Source organism: Macaca nemestrina, chromosome 9 (assembly GCF_043159975.1).
Source record: "Macaca nemestrina isolate mMacNem1 chromosome 9, mMacNem.hap1, whole genome shotgun sequence".
In the NCBI taxonomy this organism is placed as follows: Eukaryota; Metazoa; Chordata; class Mammalia; order Primates; family Cercopithecidae; genus Macaca; species Macaca nemestrina.
In genome coordinates this window covers 21,009,421-21,022,611 of record NC_092133.1, presented here as the reverse complement: position 1 = coordinate 21,022,611, position 13,191 = coordinate 21,009,421, and the positions used below count along the sequence as shown (strand labels likewise).

The window sequence follows — 13,191 nt, the reverse complement described above, 5'->3', positions numbered from 1 at the left end:
CAAACTAAGTCTTATTTTCATGATGTCAGGCCAGTCCTTCAGGAGATATCTTGCTAGATTTGAAGTTACCTGCTCCTTTCTCAATTTCTTTATGGGACAGGAAAGTATTCAATGGCTATTGTGTATATCTTCCAAAAGATTGAAAAGCAAAGGAAATGTTAGCCAAAAACCCTTTTGCACATGTGTTTATCTATAAAAAGGGGCTATGGATCAAGGATATGATTGATTCTGGGTAACTGTAAAAACGAAAATTCATTTTATGTGTTTGAGAACTCTACTCCCAGGATGATTCCCAGGACCACTGTGGAAAGGAGAGAAGTGCAGGAAGGAGCTCTTCCTTCCAGGAATTCATTTATCATGCTCGTACTGACATGGAGAATTCCAGCATACACTGTCAGTTTTCATTGCCTTGTTATGCTTCCCATTGTTTCTTAATCTCAAGAAGACCCTCACAGTCAACAAGTACACTATTTATAAAATTTATGATTTCTCAAATTAGTTCGAGAGCAGCAGTATGGCTGTTCCATTCTTAAGGCACTATGGAAAGTAAAGAACTGAAAATTTAAATCTCACATCTGCCGTTGGCTTAGGCCTCTGAGCTTGTGTTCTTTCTATTACGGTGTTTTTGGTGAATGCTTACCTCTTCAGTTAAATTATTCAAGAAAAATAAACCTAACAGTGTTTCTAATTATTTAATGAAATAATCGCCAAACCAAAGATAGTCTGTATTAAAAATAATCCCTCTAATTCGTTGTCTTGATTTGTTTTGGTTCGACTAGAAGAGTGGGCCCCACAGTGGAAAAGAAAAACCACATAACTTTCTTTACATGAATTTTTTTTTTCATTCCATAATAGTTATCACTGTAATATATTTGGCCTGAAATTTTCTTTATTAGAGCATTAAAATGGAAGAGAGCAAGCAAGAAATGAAAAAAGAATTGTGTTTCCAACAGTGCATGGCATTTGGGTGTTAAGACCGGGATGCATACGCTCTTGCCAATATCTCTTCTCTTGCTAGATCGAGTTAGTACTTGGGATGCTGAGCTATGTCTGGGGAGGCAAGGAGATTGTGAGAGTGGTTTATAACTCCTGAAAAGACCCAGATCTTTACTTCTTGTTTGTTGATTCCTTCAGTAGCAGACCGTAGGTCCACTCAGAGTAGAGTTTTCTCCTCAGCGAACCTGATAGAATGATGAATCTATTACCTGCTTTCTGATGTCAACTTCTCCAGTGCTACACTGGATGGACTTTAAGAGCAAGAATAGGTCACAAACCTGACACATACTTTAATTCTTTTATTTATTCATTCTTTCCACAGATACTTACTGGGGATACGATACTGGCCACAGACACAATAGTAATAACCTATTTCCTCTTCGTTTTAGATTACATGTTATAATACCATCAATCTGAACAGGAGAAAATATGATATAAATAGCATTTTGCTGAAATAATTGCAGTGTTCATGGTGCTCATATATGTTAAAGGTTTTAAGTGAAAAATGAATTATAATTGCTATATTATGTTGATAAAAGAAATCCAATGTAACAGTAATAACAGTATGACAAAATTGAATATTGTCGTGCAAGAAAAGAAAAAAATTCAACTTCAGTTATTTCCTCCTTCTCCATTATTGATATCATCTTCCACTGCTGTGATGCTTCCACTGGGAGCCACATATCTTACCCAATTTTACCTTAAGGATAAATTGTATGGGGTTAATAATAAAGAGCTGAAATAAGTCTAAGAGGAGCTACTATACTGAGAAAGAATGTTAAAAATGTGTATGCTGTCAAAAATATATTTATGCTAGTGCATGTAACTGTTTCCTATGAGTTGGATTTTCTGTCATGAAAGGAATATGCAGTGCTTTTTCTAATGTGCCTTGAAACACAAACTCTTCTGATAACACTTGTCTGTAACTCTTCTATGACACTTCTTTAACTGCTTAATCCTTACTGCTGTCATGGAAGCTCCATGAGTGCAAACACTTGATGTTGTTTGCTGGCCATATCCCTGGCACCTGTACCTGGCACACAGTGGGGACTCAATGATTCTTTGTTGAATACTCTGAGTCTTACGTGCTATTTCATGACATGCCTTTATATGGTACCCTATAGCTTCCACAACATTTTTACTTAGGCTATCTCGTTGGATCATAACATCAACTTGGTGAGAAAGGCAGGACAGATATTTTTTCCTGTGAATAAAATTGCAGCTCAAGTGGGCTACAGCAGGACTAAGATAGGAGAGTGGCAAAGTCATAATAGCCCATTGATGTTCTTGATTGAATGATGATCAATCAATCATCATTCAATAAATGTTTATTATTGTTGTAGGCCAGTCACTGTGCTAAATATTGTAACTGAATTACCTTATTAAACTCTTACAACAAACTCATGATATAGTACTATTATTATTAATATTCCCATTTATGGATAAACTGAGGCACAATGAAGTTAGCCACACAGCTAGTAAGGGCCAGCACTGGGATTTTGGCTCAGGCAGTGTGAGTTCACAGCCAAAGCTCTCAATGTGGCCTAACTACTGCTCTACATTTTTAGGGTGTCCTTTAAAAAAAAGCCTAGCAGTGTACATGTATGAGCCAAATAACTAGCATGGTGACTTCTTACTGACTTCATTAAATTATTTGTTATTATTATAATAGGTGCTTGTTTGAATGCTTCTATATGTCTATAAGCCAGAGATGATGATTGTTATAGGTATGAGTAAAGAGACAATGCCAGAGGGAAAAGGAGAGAGAGATGTAGAACAAGGTAGTCAGATAGGTTGCCAAGATTATAAGAGAGGCATCCTTCTAGTATGGAATAAGGCACCTCCCAGGTAATGGGGAATGAGTCTGAAAACGATTTATTCAAGGCAGCTGGTTATTTATGAGGTCAAGCCATACCTACTGTCTTCTAAAAGGGTCTGCAGATTGGAGAAGAGACTGCCTAGTGTCAACCAAATAAGATGATCATGGCACGGGAAAACCTCATTAAAACTCAGCAGTATGGCTTTTTAATGAATGTTCTAAATTGCCTATAACAGTATTAGGGTTTCAAAGTTCTGGGGTGAAAACACTGTCTCCAGCATGAGCTCTCTTCTACTACTTGAGAAGGAATGCACCTCACCTTGAGTTGACTCAAGTACCTACAGCTGCTGATAACACATTAAATGAGCCCTTGCCTTGAAGAGAGCAGAAGCCTAGAGACAGTTCACTACCAATAAGCATATGTAGGTGAGCGTATGAGGATTACTTGTGCAGGGCGAATACACTAAAATTAAAGTTGTTCTAAATGGAGTCTGACATACATGTGCAAAATGAAAGGGGAAAGGGAGAGCAGAATCATTAACATTACTTATAACCTGTAAAAACCAACAGCTAAATTCCATGATGACAAAATAGACTAATGGACATCAGATCTCCTCCACCTTTGCTGACATTTGCTGGAGTGGCCTGGGCAAGACCATCATCTCTAAGTCATTATTCTCATGTTGGTTATGTTCTATAGGTCAAATATCTAATTATACCTAAGATAAATAGACACATTTATCAAATACTGTTTATATTTTTCAAATACATGAATTGAAATACGTGTCTAATGTATAATGCATGCATGCTACTTTAACATTTTATGTCATTTGGGTACTCCTGAGAGTTATTCTCATGTGCACTCCGAGTCATTTTTCCTTACTCAGATTTTCTTTTCCATAGAGCAAATTGGTCAGGAGATGTTGGAAAACCTTAGTCATGACAGAGAAAAGATACAGCGAGCACGTGAAAGAGTAAGTACAAGTGATATAGTTTTTTCACATATTCAGTAAATGAAGACATAAATGAAAGGCATTGGGACATAAACAGTAGCAATTAGGTAGTTATATGTATCTAAGGTGAAAGAGGGTGTGAGGTCTGTGGAAAGGAAAAGAAAGAGAGTGACATGGAGCAAATAGCAGCCGACTCTATGTCCCCATCCCAGAATGCTCCCAGGTGGGTATTTTATTTACTTCTTATAGAGGAGAAGGTCACTGAGGGAGATTTTGGAGTATGTTCATCTTTTAGAGTGAAAACTATAGAATTACTGGTGGTCATCTTTTCTCAGTTCATATTATTTTTATGTTTTTAGGACTGCACATTCATAAGTTGGAGATGAATTACCAAATGTTTATGAAACTTTTTCAGCCTGTGCTTTGCTTTTATATCCGGTTCTAGTATCCAGCTTAAAGCTCCCAAGATTACCTCTCATGTGTCATTCTCCAAATATAAGAATTTTCCATGTTTGTGTAGCTGTCAGAAATGTATTTATTTTTGTATATTTGAACATTTTTATTGTTTGGATTTTCTACCATGAAATAAATTGTCACTTGCCATGCACTTTAGAAATAGTCTAATTGCATGAACTTTTGTTTTGTTTTAACATTGCTGTTCTTCTTGTAGCTTCGGGAAACAGACGCTAATTTGGGAAAAAGCTCCAGGATTCTGACGGGGATGTTGCGAAGGTAAGAGCAAGGTAGGGACCCATCTTTCTCTCTGTCTCTTTTTAAAACTATTATGTTTTCATTCAATTGCAACGGGGCATATTACATGCTTTTAAGCTTCTGCTCTTAGTGCCCTGTGTCAGGACCCGTTTGAAATAATAAAGCACTGATATTAACTCTTGTTTGGACAGGGACACATAGTAACACAGATTAGAGAGAAGGCTTGAGCTAGGGGGGTAACCTGAAGCTATGGAAAAAATTAGGGTTAGACATGAAGTGTTTTTTCATAGCCTGAGGAAGGCCCCATGGCAGGAGCAGGCTGATTTTATTTTCTATTTTGATGGCCTCCTTCTTATGGAGGGAATGCAGACCTACCATTTTCAGGAGCACAGTTGCTGTTAGTTTTGCTCTGTGTTGCCTTGTTTTCATTTCTTTAAGTGACACGGTTTGGGGAAACATTTCTGTTTTATGTATACACTGAAAGATGATTTATAAAACGTCAAGATTATCTGAATAATATGTGCTAACAAACAAATGTTCATGTTTTATATGTGTAACTCAACCTTGATTGATGAAAAATATGCTAAATAGTATGAGAAAATAAATGAATGAATGCAGGTAATGTTCTTATAAGTACATTCAGCGCAAAATTATTTCACATTCAGAATCTACCACATAAGAATATCATCTAGCATGACTGTCAGTTTGGAACTGTGGATAGAAAAGTGAATGAGAAACATTGAGAATGGCCTCTGGAATAGCTTAATTAGAATTTTTAAGAAGGAAATCTTTATAGTTGATACTATAAAGACAACCATCTAAAAATAACTAAAGTCTTCTTTGATCACGTATCCATATACAATAGTTTGCTAAAAGTATGTTTGCCGTGTTACAGATTTATTACATAAGAATCAATCAAATGTCTAGTGGTTTGGTCTTCAAGACTGTTAAGATTTTTCTAAGCAGCCTGACCAGTAGCAAGCTTAAAGTTCCTGGGACATTTCCAGCCAAGGCTGGCATAATATGACATTCCTCCTCATTTTCTTGGACCCTGACTCCCAACTCAGAATCATAAGCCATCAAATTCTCTGATTAAGAGTACTAGGTAAATGGCCTAAGAAAAACTCAGAATTCAGAGAGAAGGGTAGTGGTGATTGAAAGGAATGCTTCAGTGCCTATAGACAATAAAAAAGAAAGGAAGGGGAGGGAAAAACCTCTGTTGCTTTCCTGGGAGGGCTCCTGCGTCGTGAGCTGTAACGAATATTCTGCATATGTCTCCATTTTGTCAAATCTCATTAAAGAGTCCTCCTGCTTTATGTCAATTGAGCTGTCCAGAAATCATTCATCATTTTTAGTGTAAAAAAAATGATGTGGTTATTTAAATAATATCATATTAATGTTAAAGTTCAGCTGTCATTTAATGGTATGGCTTAATCAGATGTAGCATTTAGGAAAAATAGTTTATGCGGGCTCCACGTGGCTTTCAGGTTGGCAGATTCAAATAAGGATTTATGGGTTTCGAAACCAATGTATTTCTGTCCATGTTTCTGCTTGATGTACCTCACCCTTTAGTGCAGGACACTGCAGACAGTTATTTCAACAAATAAAGCATCTCCTCATATTGTGTTTGAATAAATTTGCAAGTCATTTAGAGAGGGCGAAGCACAAACAACTTCGGCAACCTTTGACTGGGCTTTCTGTAGGGAAATCATAATAACGTGGTTGTTTCAGAAGCCTACGGAAGAAAATTACTCTGGTGAAATCTACATGGGGTTCTCTTTGTAAGCAAACTCAGTCAATCACTGACTCATCTTCTTTTGGGATGTGTCTAGAGTATGAACAGAAATAAAAATTCCCAGATGGACATCACCTTGCTACATCTGAACCAAGGGTACGCTTAAGTCCACCTGTTCATATGCATGACAATGTTTTTCACTAGGCACAGCTGGGATCTTGGTATCAGCCAGGATATTCAGATATTTTCAACCAATGCCTTGACCTGGCAATGGTCTCTGGGGACCAAATGCAGTGGTGGTTTTGTTTTAGTTTCTAATTACTGCCCCATATGATATACAATGTATTTTGGACTTGGGAAAAGGTACAAACATTTTACCAACCTCTCTGCTTCATTATTTTGGTTATCTCATGGAAAAGCTCTCTGCAGAGAAATAGAGGCAGGGTTTATGTACCAAAGCCTCTTATTGAATGCTCTGATTTTGCTTTCTCTGTTACATCCCTCCCATTCATTCATATGGCTTTCGCTTCCAGCCCTGGTGAGCTTGTATTTCAGAAAGAAAAGCCACATTCTCTTACTATTCTTCTTACCAAAACTGCATAGCTATGTCGTGTGTCAGCAAGCGCTTCTGATTTAGGAAATGCTATGATATTGAATCGTGCTCATCTGCCACCTTCACAAATGTGTAAAAGAAATGAATGTCCTCATTGTGCAGTGCGAGCATTTACCTGCATATAACATAAGCTTAATTATTTTCATATGATAAATTCTGTGTGACTGAAAATAGTTAAATATTCTGTAGTATACCAAACCAAGGAATTGCTTTGTTTAAAAGAAATATTGCAGGTTATTTTTTAATTCTTTTAAACCTTGATTGTTCTCAGATTTGTAACGTGAACAAAAATGGCTTGGCATGGCTCCTCATTTGAGCCATTTTACGTATGGTCTGTTGTGAAGACAGGTGAAAACACTGTTCCATTGGTACCAAGATCTGTGCATATGTCCACTTGATTATCTGTAAAACTGACCAAAAGGAGTTGGGGAAATCAAAATGAGTAAGCAACAAAATTAAGTTTATAAAATCCAGCAGCCACTAAATAATCATCTACCACTCATGCTTTTTTATCTTTTTTTAAACTTCAAATAAGATAAACATCTATTTCCTTCCTTCTTTCCTTTCTTCTTTTCTTTATTCTGCTTATTCATTTCCTTAGTAAATATTTACTGTCTGTACGCCAGGGCTGGGGATCCTGACATGAACCCAATTTTATCCTCACTTTCACAGTACTTTAGTGTAGTAGAAGACATATGCATAAAAATGTACCATGGAAATTCACAAAATTAACAGATTCTCAAGGCATCTATTAAAGATTCCACAACTCCAGTTAGTCCTTGCTGGTCATTAAAAGGGACACGAGGAAAACAAATAACTAATAAAAAAAAAATGCGAGTTAAATGGCTATAAAGCCAACATGTTTGGAAAAAAATAGAGAAATAGAAAATGGCATATGGAATCATTACAAACAAATTTTGAAAAGAACTAAGGTATGCAAAAAAATTGACATATAATATGTAATTTAGTGAGATAGCAGCTGATTCAACCAAAAAGAAATTGCTCTTTGTGTAAACACGCCATATTACCAAAAGAAAGAAAACAAAAGAGAAAATTAGTCAATTCAAAGTTATAATAGTAAAATTCCACATCAGAACACAGCTATGACTGATTTCCTGGAAAGTAATTTTTCTTCTATTCTGACATAAGATGGAGAGTTATCAAGGGACAAACTGTTCATTTCCTAACTCTGTAGACAGAGTTTACATAAAGTAGAATTCAGATAATAATGAAAATGGTCATGAAACAAATGACCATTTATGTTGTAACTGGGTCCAATAAATGGATTTTTTCATTGACTTTCACAAAATTTGATTTTTATAATTGGCTGTCTTAAAGTGTCACAGTATCACTAGGAGGCTGAAATGTTTCTCTTCATATGTATGTATTGATGTGTGTGTTTGTGTATTTTTTCTATACCTTTGAGCAGAAAGTCTTATTCGTTCAAACTGTTGGCAATCAGTACAAATGAAAATTAAAATTTTCAAAATTCAGAGTCAGAATAAAAAGAAATCGTGATTCTGTTTCCTTTTACCTCTGAAGAGTTAATGATTGATCACTAATTGTATATTTGTTTCTAAAAGTACATGAACAATGCCTCAGGAATGTAACAAAGTTACAGTTTAAGAGCTCCACTGACAAAAATTTACAGGATATGTTACTACTTTACCTTGGCTCCTCTGCGGCATTGTATATGCTGGCAAAGTGCTTATAAAAAAAAAAAAAAAGGCATAAGCCAGGTGTGGTGGCTCACTCCCGTAATCCCAGAACTTTGGGAGACCTAGGCAGGCAGATCACTTGATGCCAGGAGTTCAAAACCAGCCTGGCCAACATGGTGAAACCTCACCTCTACTAAAAAATAGAAAAAAAAATTAGCCGGGTACAGTAGCTAATAATCCCAGCTACTTGGGAGGCTGAGGCATGAGAGTCACTTCAGCCTGGGAGACGAAAGGTTGCAGTGAGCCGAGGTCGCACCACTGCACTCCAGCCTAGGTGACAGAGTGAGGCTCCATGTCAAAAAAAAAAAAAAAAAAGAAAAGAAAAGAAAAGGAAAAGAAGAAATGGCATAGGTGATTGTTTAACACCTATTCTGTTTGACAGTCTCAAATCAAATAATTTCCTCTCTCCCCCTCCCTACCTATATTTGCCCCCAACTATTTGCACACACGTGCATGTGCATGTGCGCGCACACACACACACACACACACACAGATTGTCTCCTTCAGAAAGTGAATTTTGTTTATCCTTCCAGTATGAGTATGGTTAACTTCCTTATGCATGGAGCTGCTCAGAGGTCTTTTGTAACTAATCTGTAATATAAACAAAACAGACAGTATTAAATGCAGTTGACCTAGCTAGCACCATTCACACAATATTATTTAATATGCATATTTTTGTTAGAGTTACTTTTGAGTTATTCTGGAGAATCATTGCCACCTATCATTGCTATCATATTTTACATTTTAAACATAGTCTTTGGTAGAGTGATAGGTAAAACATCTGAAAAGCTTAAACGCACTGTCAGAATGATTCCTAAGAGTAAATAGACCAGGAATGCCAATGCAAGATCTGTAAGCTATAGAAATAAAATTTTTAAAATAAAAACAGGTTTATTCTTACATATGCCATGGCTAGATGTTTAAGCTTCTTTTAAAAACTCATTCTTCTTTCTCCTTCGTTTTGCCCAGGAAGCATTCTGTTATATTCTAATTGTTCTTATTACAATGTCTGAAAATTCAGCAGTAGAGAGTTTTCAAGACATGTGAGAAAAATGTCCTTGAAAATGTGCTGTCAATTTTTAGGCACTGAAGAAAGTACCTTCTCTCATAGTATCTTGCATTTATATTTTTACATCTCTGTCTCTATCTCTTTTTCTTTTCTCTGTTTCTCTCATTCCTCTTTCTCAGCACATTTTACTTACTGGTGATAAACTTGGGCCCGACCTGAAATTAGTGTAGCAAAATCTCAATGTCTAAACTATTCTTCAGCTTTTAATCAAGCGCTTATTCTTTCAGAATAAAGTGATTGAATTTCCAATAGATTCTTTGGACTTAACAGATTTAAGATTGGCCTCTTCAAGGCCAGCATGGGTAACGTTTTTACCAAACCAAAGAATAGCCTTGGATTTGCTTATATGTTTCTCTTTAATAACATGCTGTGCCTTTAAACATAGAATTTTGCTCTAGTGTCAGACACTTGAATGCAACACCTTATCTGTCAATGATAACTCTACCAGCTGCATTCATTGAGCCTTAAGTGCATATGTGACCCTAAATCATATATTATGCATCTTATCTGATTTTATCCTTAACAGTTCCGTGAAGGAGGCATCACTATCCCCATTTTACGGGTGAGGCAAACTGTGCTTAGTGAAGTTAAGTAAACTATCCAGATTCACATATTGTAGAAAGAGAATTAGGATGTGAACTTAGTTTGCTCTTTTGACCCACTACACAAGGTTCCCAAAGACCAGATTATGAATCAGAACCAGTTTTCACTAGTGGTAAGAAGAGTAAGAACAAACAGTTGAGTTTTTGTTATGCCAACTTATTGTCAGATGCTATTATAGTTCCATTTCTTCTGTGAAATAATTGGTGGCAGTAAATAATTTCCTTAAACTAGGTTCATTGTTACAGTAAACAGAAAAATAAATACTTGGAAATATTAAACATTGGCAATTATATGTCAGTCCTCTCACTGTCCCATGCCCCCCTCTCATTTCACTGACCAGGAAATTCAAAATCCATACTATACTGTACCCTTTAATAAACAAAAACACTGCTACTTATGCACTCTCTGGTGGGTAGGTAGCAGCCACAGTCCTAGATACTTGTTATACGTTACCTTCTTTCACTTTCATGATAACTCTATAAGATGGATACTATTACTCCCGTTTTAAGAAATAAGGGAACCACTGGTAAATATCATCAGGGTCTACATAAGTCGTCTGCCTCCGGAGCCTGGTTTTCCTACTACACCAACTATTTATCCTTCTGTGGAGACTCAGTTTCCTCACGATGGTCAGACAACCCTTCTGGATGTGTAGACAGTTGTTCCTGAAAGCAAGGAACAAACCCTACTGGATCCCATCATTGTGGGTGGGCTGAAGGCGCTCAACTGAAGCTACTGTGTGTCATAGGAGTCCCACGTGAGTGTGTTCTTAAGGAGTCCTTTCGAATTGTTGTATTGCTAAGCATAGACCGTGTGGCATTAACCAGAAGCGAGAAATAACAGCACCGTGCAACGGAAGAGTCTATCATCTCCCTTACCTCTGGAATTTGACAAGTGTCATTGTTAGAAAATTTTATTTCTATATCTAACTTTATCATCTGGAGTCTTATCCTTGCTGGAGCAAACAGTCCCAGTCTTGTTTAATTATTTATGTGAAATTTCTATGTATGCGTCCAGAGGCATATGTCCCAGTAGATAAGGGGTAGTAGGCTCTGGAGCTGCACTGGCTCTGCCGCTTTTTAGCTAGTAACCTTTGGCAAGAATCTCACCGCTCTGTACCTCAGTTTCCTCATCTGCAAAATAGGGATGACAATAGTCTTTACTATGGAAATTTTTATAAATGCGTAGATACGTGTAAAGTGCATACAACAGTGCCTGGCACATGATAAAGTACCAGGAAACATTGAGGTATCGGTTTTCATCATTATCAGCATTGGTTTTAAAAGAAATAGGGCCTGAGAGCAAAGACTAAAATCAAAATGTTAATTAATAGTTCTTCTAGGTTGATGAATTTTTAATTGATGTTTTTAAGTTTTCTTTTTCCATTACTAGAGTTTCATAGGAATTTTTAAAAAGTTACAAATCGATAATAATAAATCCCATCATCTTTTCCTTATGTCCCTGTTTCTGTCATGGCACCACTGTTCCCCCTTCCTTCTGGGACTGTCACTCAGCAGCATTTCTTGAACTACTCTAGTGTGTTCTGAGTACTACCTGGAGCAAAGCAGTCCTCCAGTCTCACATGTTTCCCATCTCATTTAGGCTGTTTAGGGAGGGGGGCTCCTAGTTGGTCTCTGTACTTCTTCCCTTCTTTCGCCGTTCTGAATATTACTGACCAGTTTAGTTGGAGGGTGCCAGACGAGTGCTGTTTCTTCTGTACTTAGGGTTCTCCCATAGTGATGTCCAACACAGAATGTCTTCCTTAGTCTCATCGCTAAGGTTTTCCAGTGAACTTTCTAGCCTTGTTTGCTGCTTCTCCCTTTGGGTAGGCGGTATGTCCCTACTAGTGGTAACTACTTACAACCTCCAAGCAAGCTTCACTCTTCACTAATTCTAGACATTTGCTTTGTCTGTTACTTCTACCTGGAATGTTCTCCTTTTGCCACCTATATAAGTCAAAATCTTCCAGTTGCATGTGGCAGAAATCCAGATCAAACTGGCCATAAAATACACACACACACACACACACACACACACACACACATATATATCTGAACTCATGTAACTAAGTAGTCCAAGGGTAGAAGTGACTTGAAACAGCATTTGAATCTAAAAGTTCCAACAATATCGTCACGACTGGCTCTTGCTCTTTCCATCTCACATCTCAGATCACTTATGGATGGGTTCTGACCTTCGTCAAGGATTCCCCTGGTGGAGACAGCTCTTGCCAGCGCCTCATTACAGCCATTGAATATGGCGATTTTTTCATTCGAATGCCTCCAGTGAAAGTAATAGCATGGAATCTTACTGATTCGGATTGGTTCTGGTCAGGTAAAAACTCCATTAATCTATGATCTGATGTTGTAGGCATGAGACCCTGTGCAGGGGACGGACAAGTAGACTGCGAATGGATGAGGCATAGTCCCCTCAGAAGAATCTGAGAGCTTTTTTCCAAAAGGGTAATGGATACTGGGTGGGCAAAAACAACAGATGTTACCTTTCGAATATTCCAAATGAGCTTTTGTCTATACTCTGGGTCTCAGGTGAATTACCTCACTCTCCCTCAAGCCTTCTTCACTCTCCGAGCCAGAAATGATGCGTCTTTGTTCTGCTCTTTCACAGCAGCTTGTACTTCTCACAAGACATGAACATCATCCACTTTGCATGGCATGTATTGTAATTATTATCAACTGTGTCTTACTTTTCTTCTAGATTTTTTTGTATTCTCCACCTTATCCCCACAAGGATGCTTTACAGCTCCCCCACAGTATTGTGCAAGCAGCAGAAATTAAGAAGGGAAGAAACATGGATGAAAGAGAAATGAAACAAAGTCAGGGAACCATGGTGGTAACTGCTGTGCAGGTTCCTAGACAGGTTTAGAATTTCCCACCTGAAAGCAGAGCAGGACGCACAGTCAGCTGGAGGATCCACAGTGTTTCGTAAAAGCGAAAGCAGCCTTGAAGCAGCCTTAGTC

General features: G+C 37.5%; 1 protein-coding gene across 12 annotated transcripts in view; it reads left to right on the top strand.

Moving 5' to 3' along the window:
- The window catches only part of LOC105466845 (vesicle transport through interaction with t-SNAREs 1A), a 378,345-nt gene that overhangs the window by 216,344 nt on the left and 148,810 nt on the right, over positions 1–13,191 (top strand). For 8 of the 12 annotated variants that reach the window (XR_978492.3, XR_011607635.1, XR_011607633.1 and 5 more), the window contains 2 exons: positions 3,719–3,789; positions 4,439–4,500. Coding sequence is in view for 7 of the 12 variants with exons in the window: in XM_011715936.3 (XP_011714238.1) it covers positions 3,719–3,789; positions 4,439–4,500 (133 nt within the window). In the remaining 5 variants the exon portion in view is untranslated. Of the gene's footprint in view, positions 1–3,718; positions 3,790–4,438; positions 4,512–13,191 lie in introns of all 12 variants that reach the window. The other 4 variants (XR_011607634.1, XR_011607636.1, XM_011715989.3 and 1 more) reach the window with 1 other exon arrangement.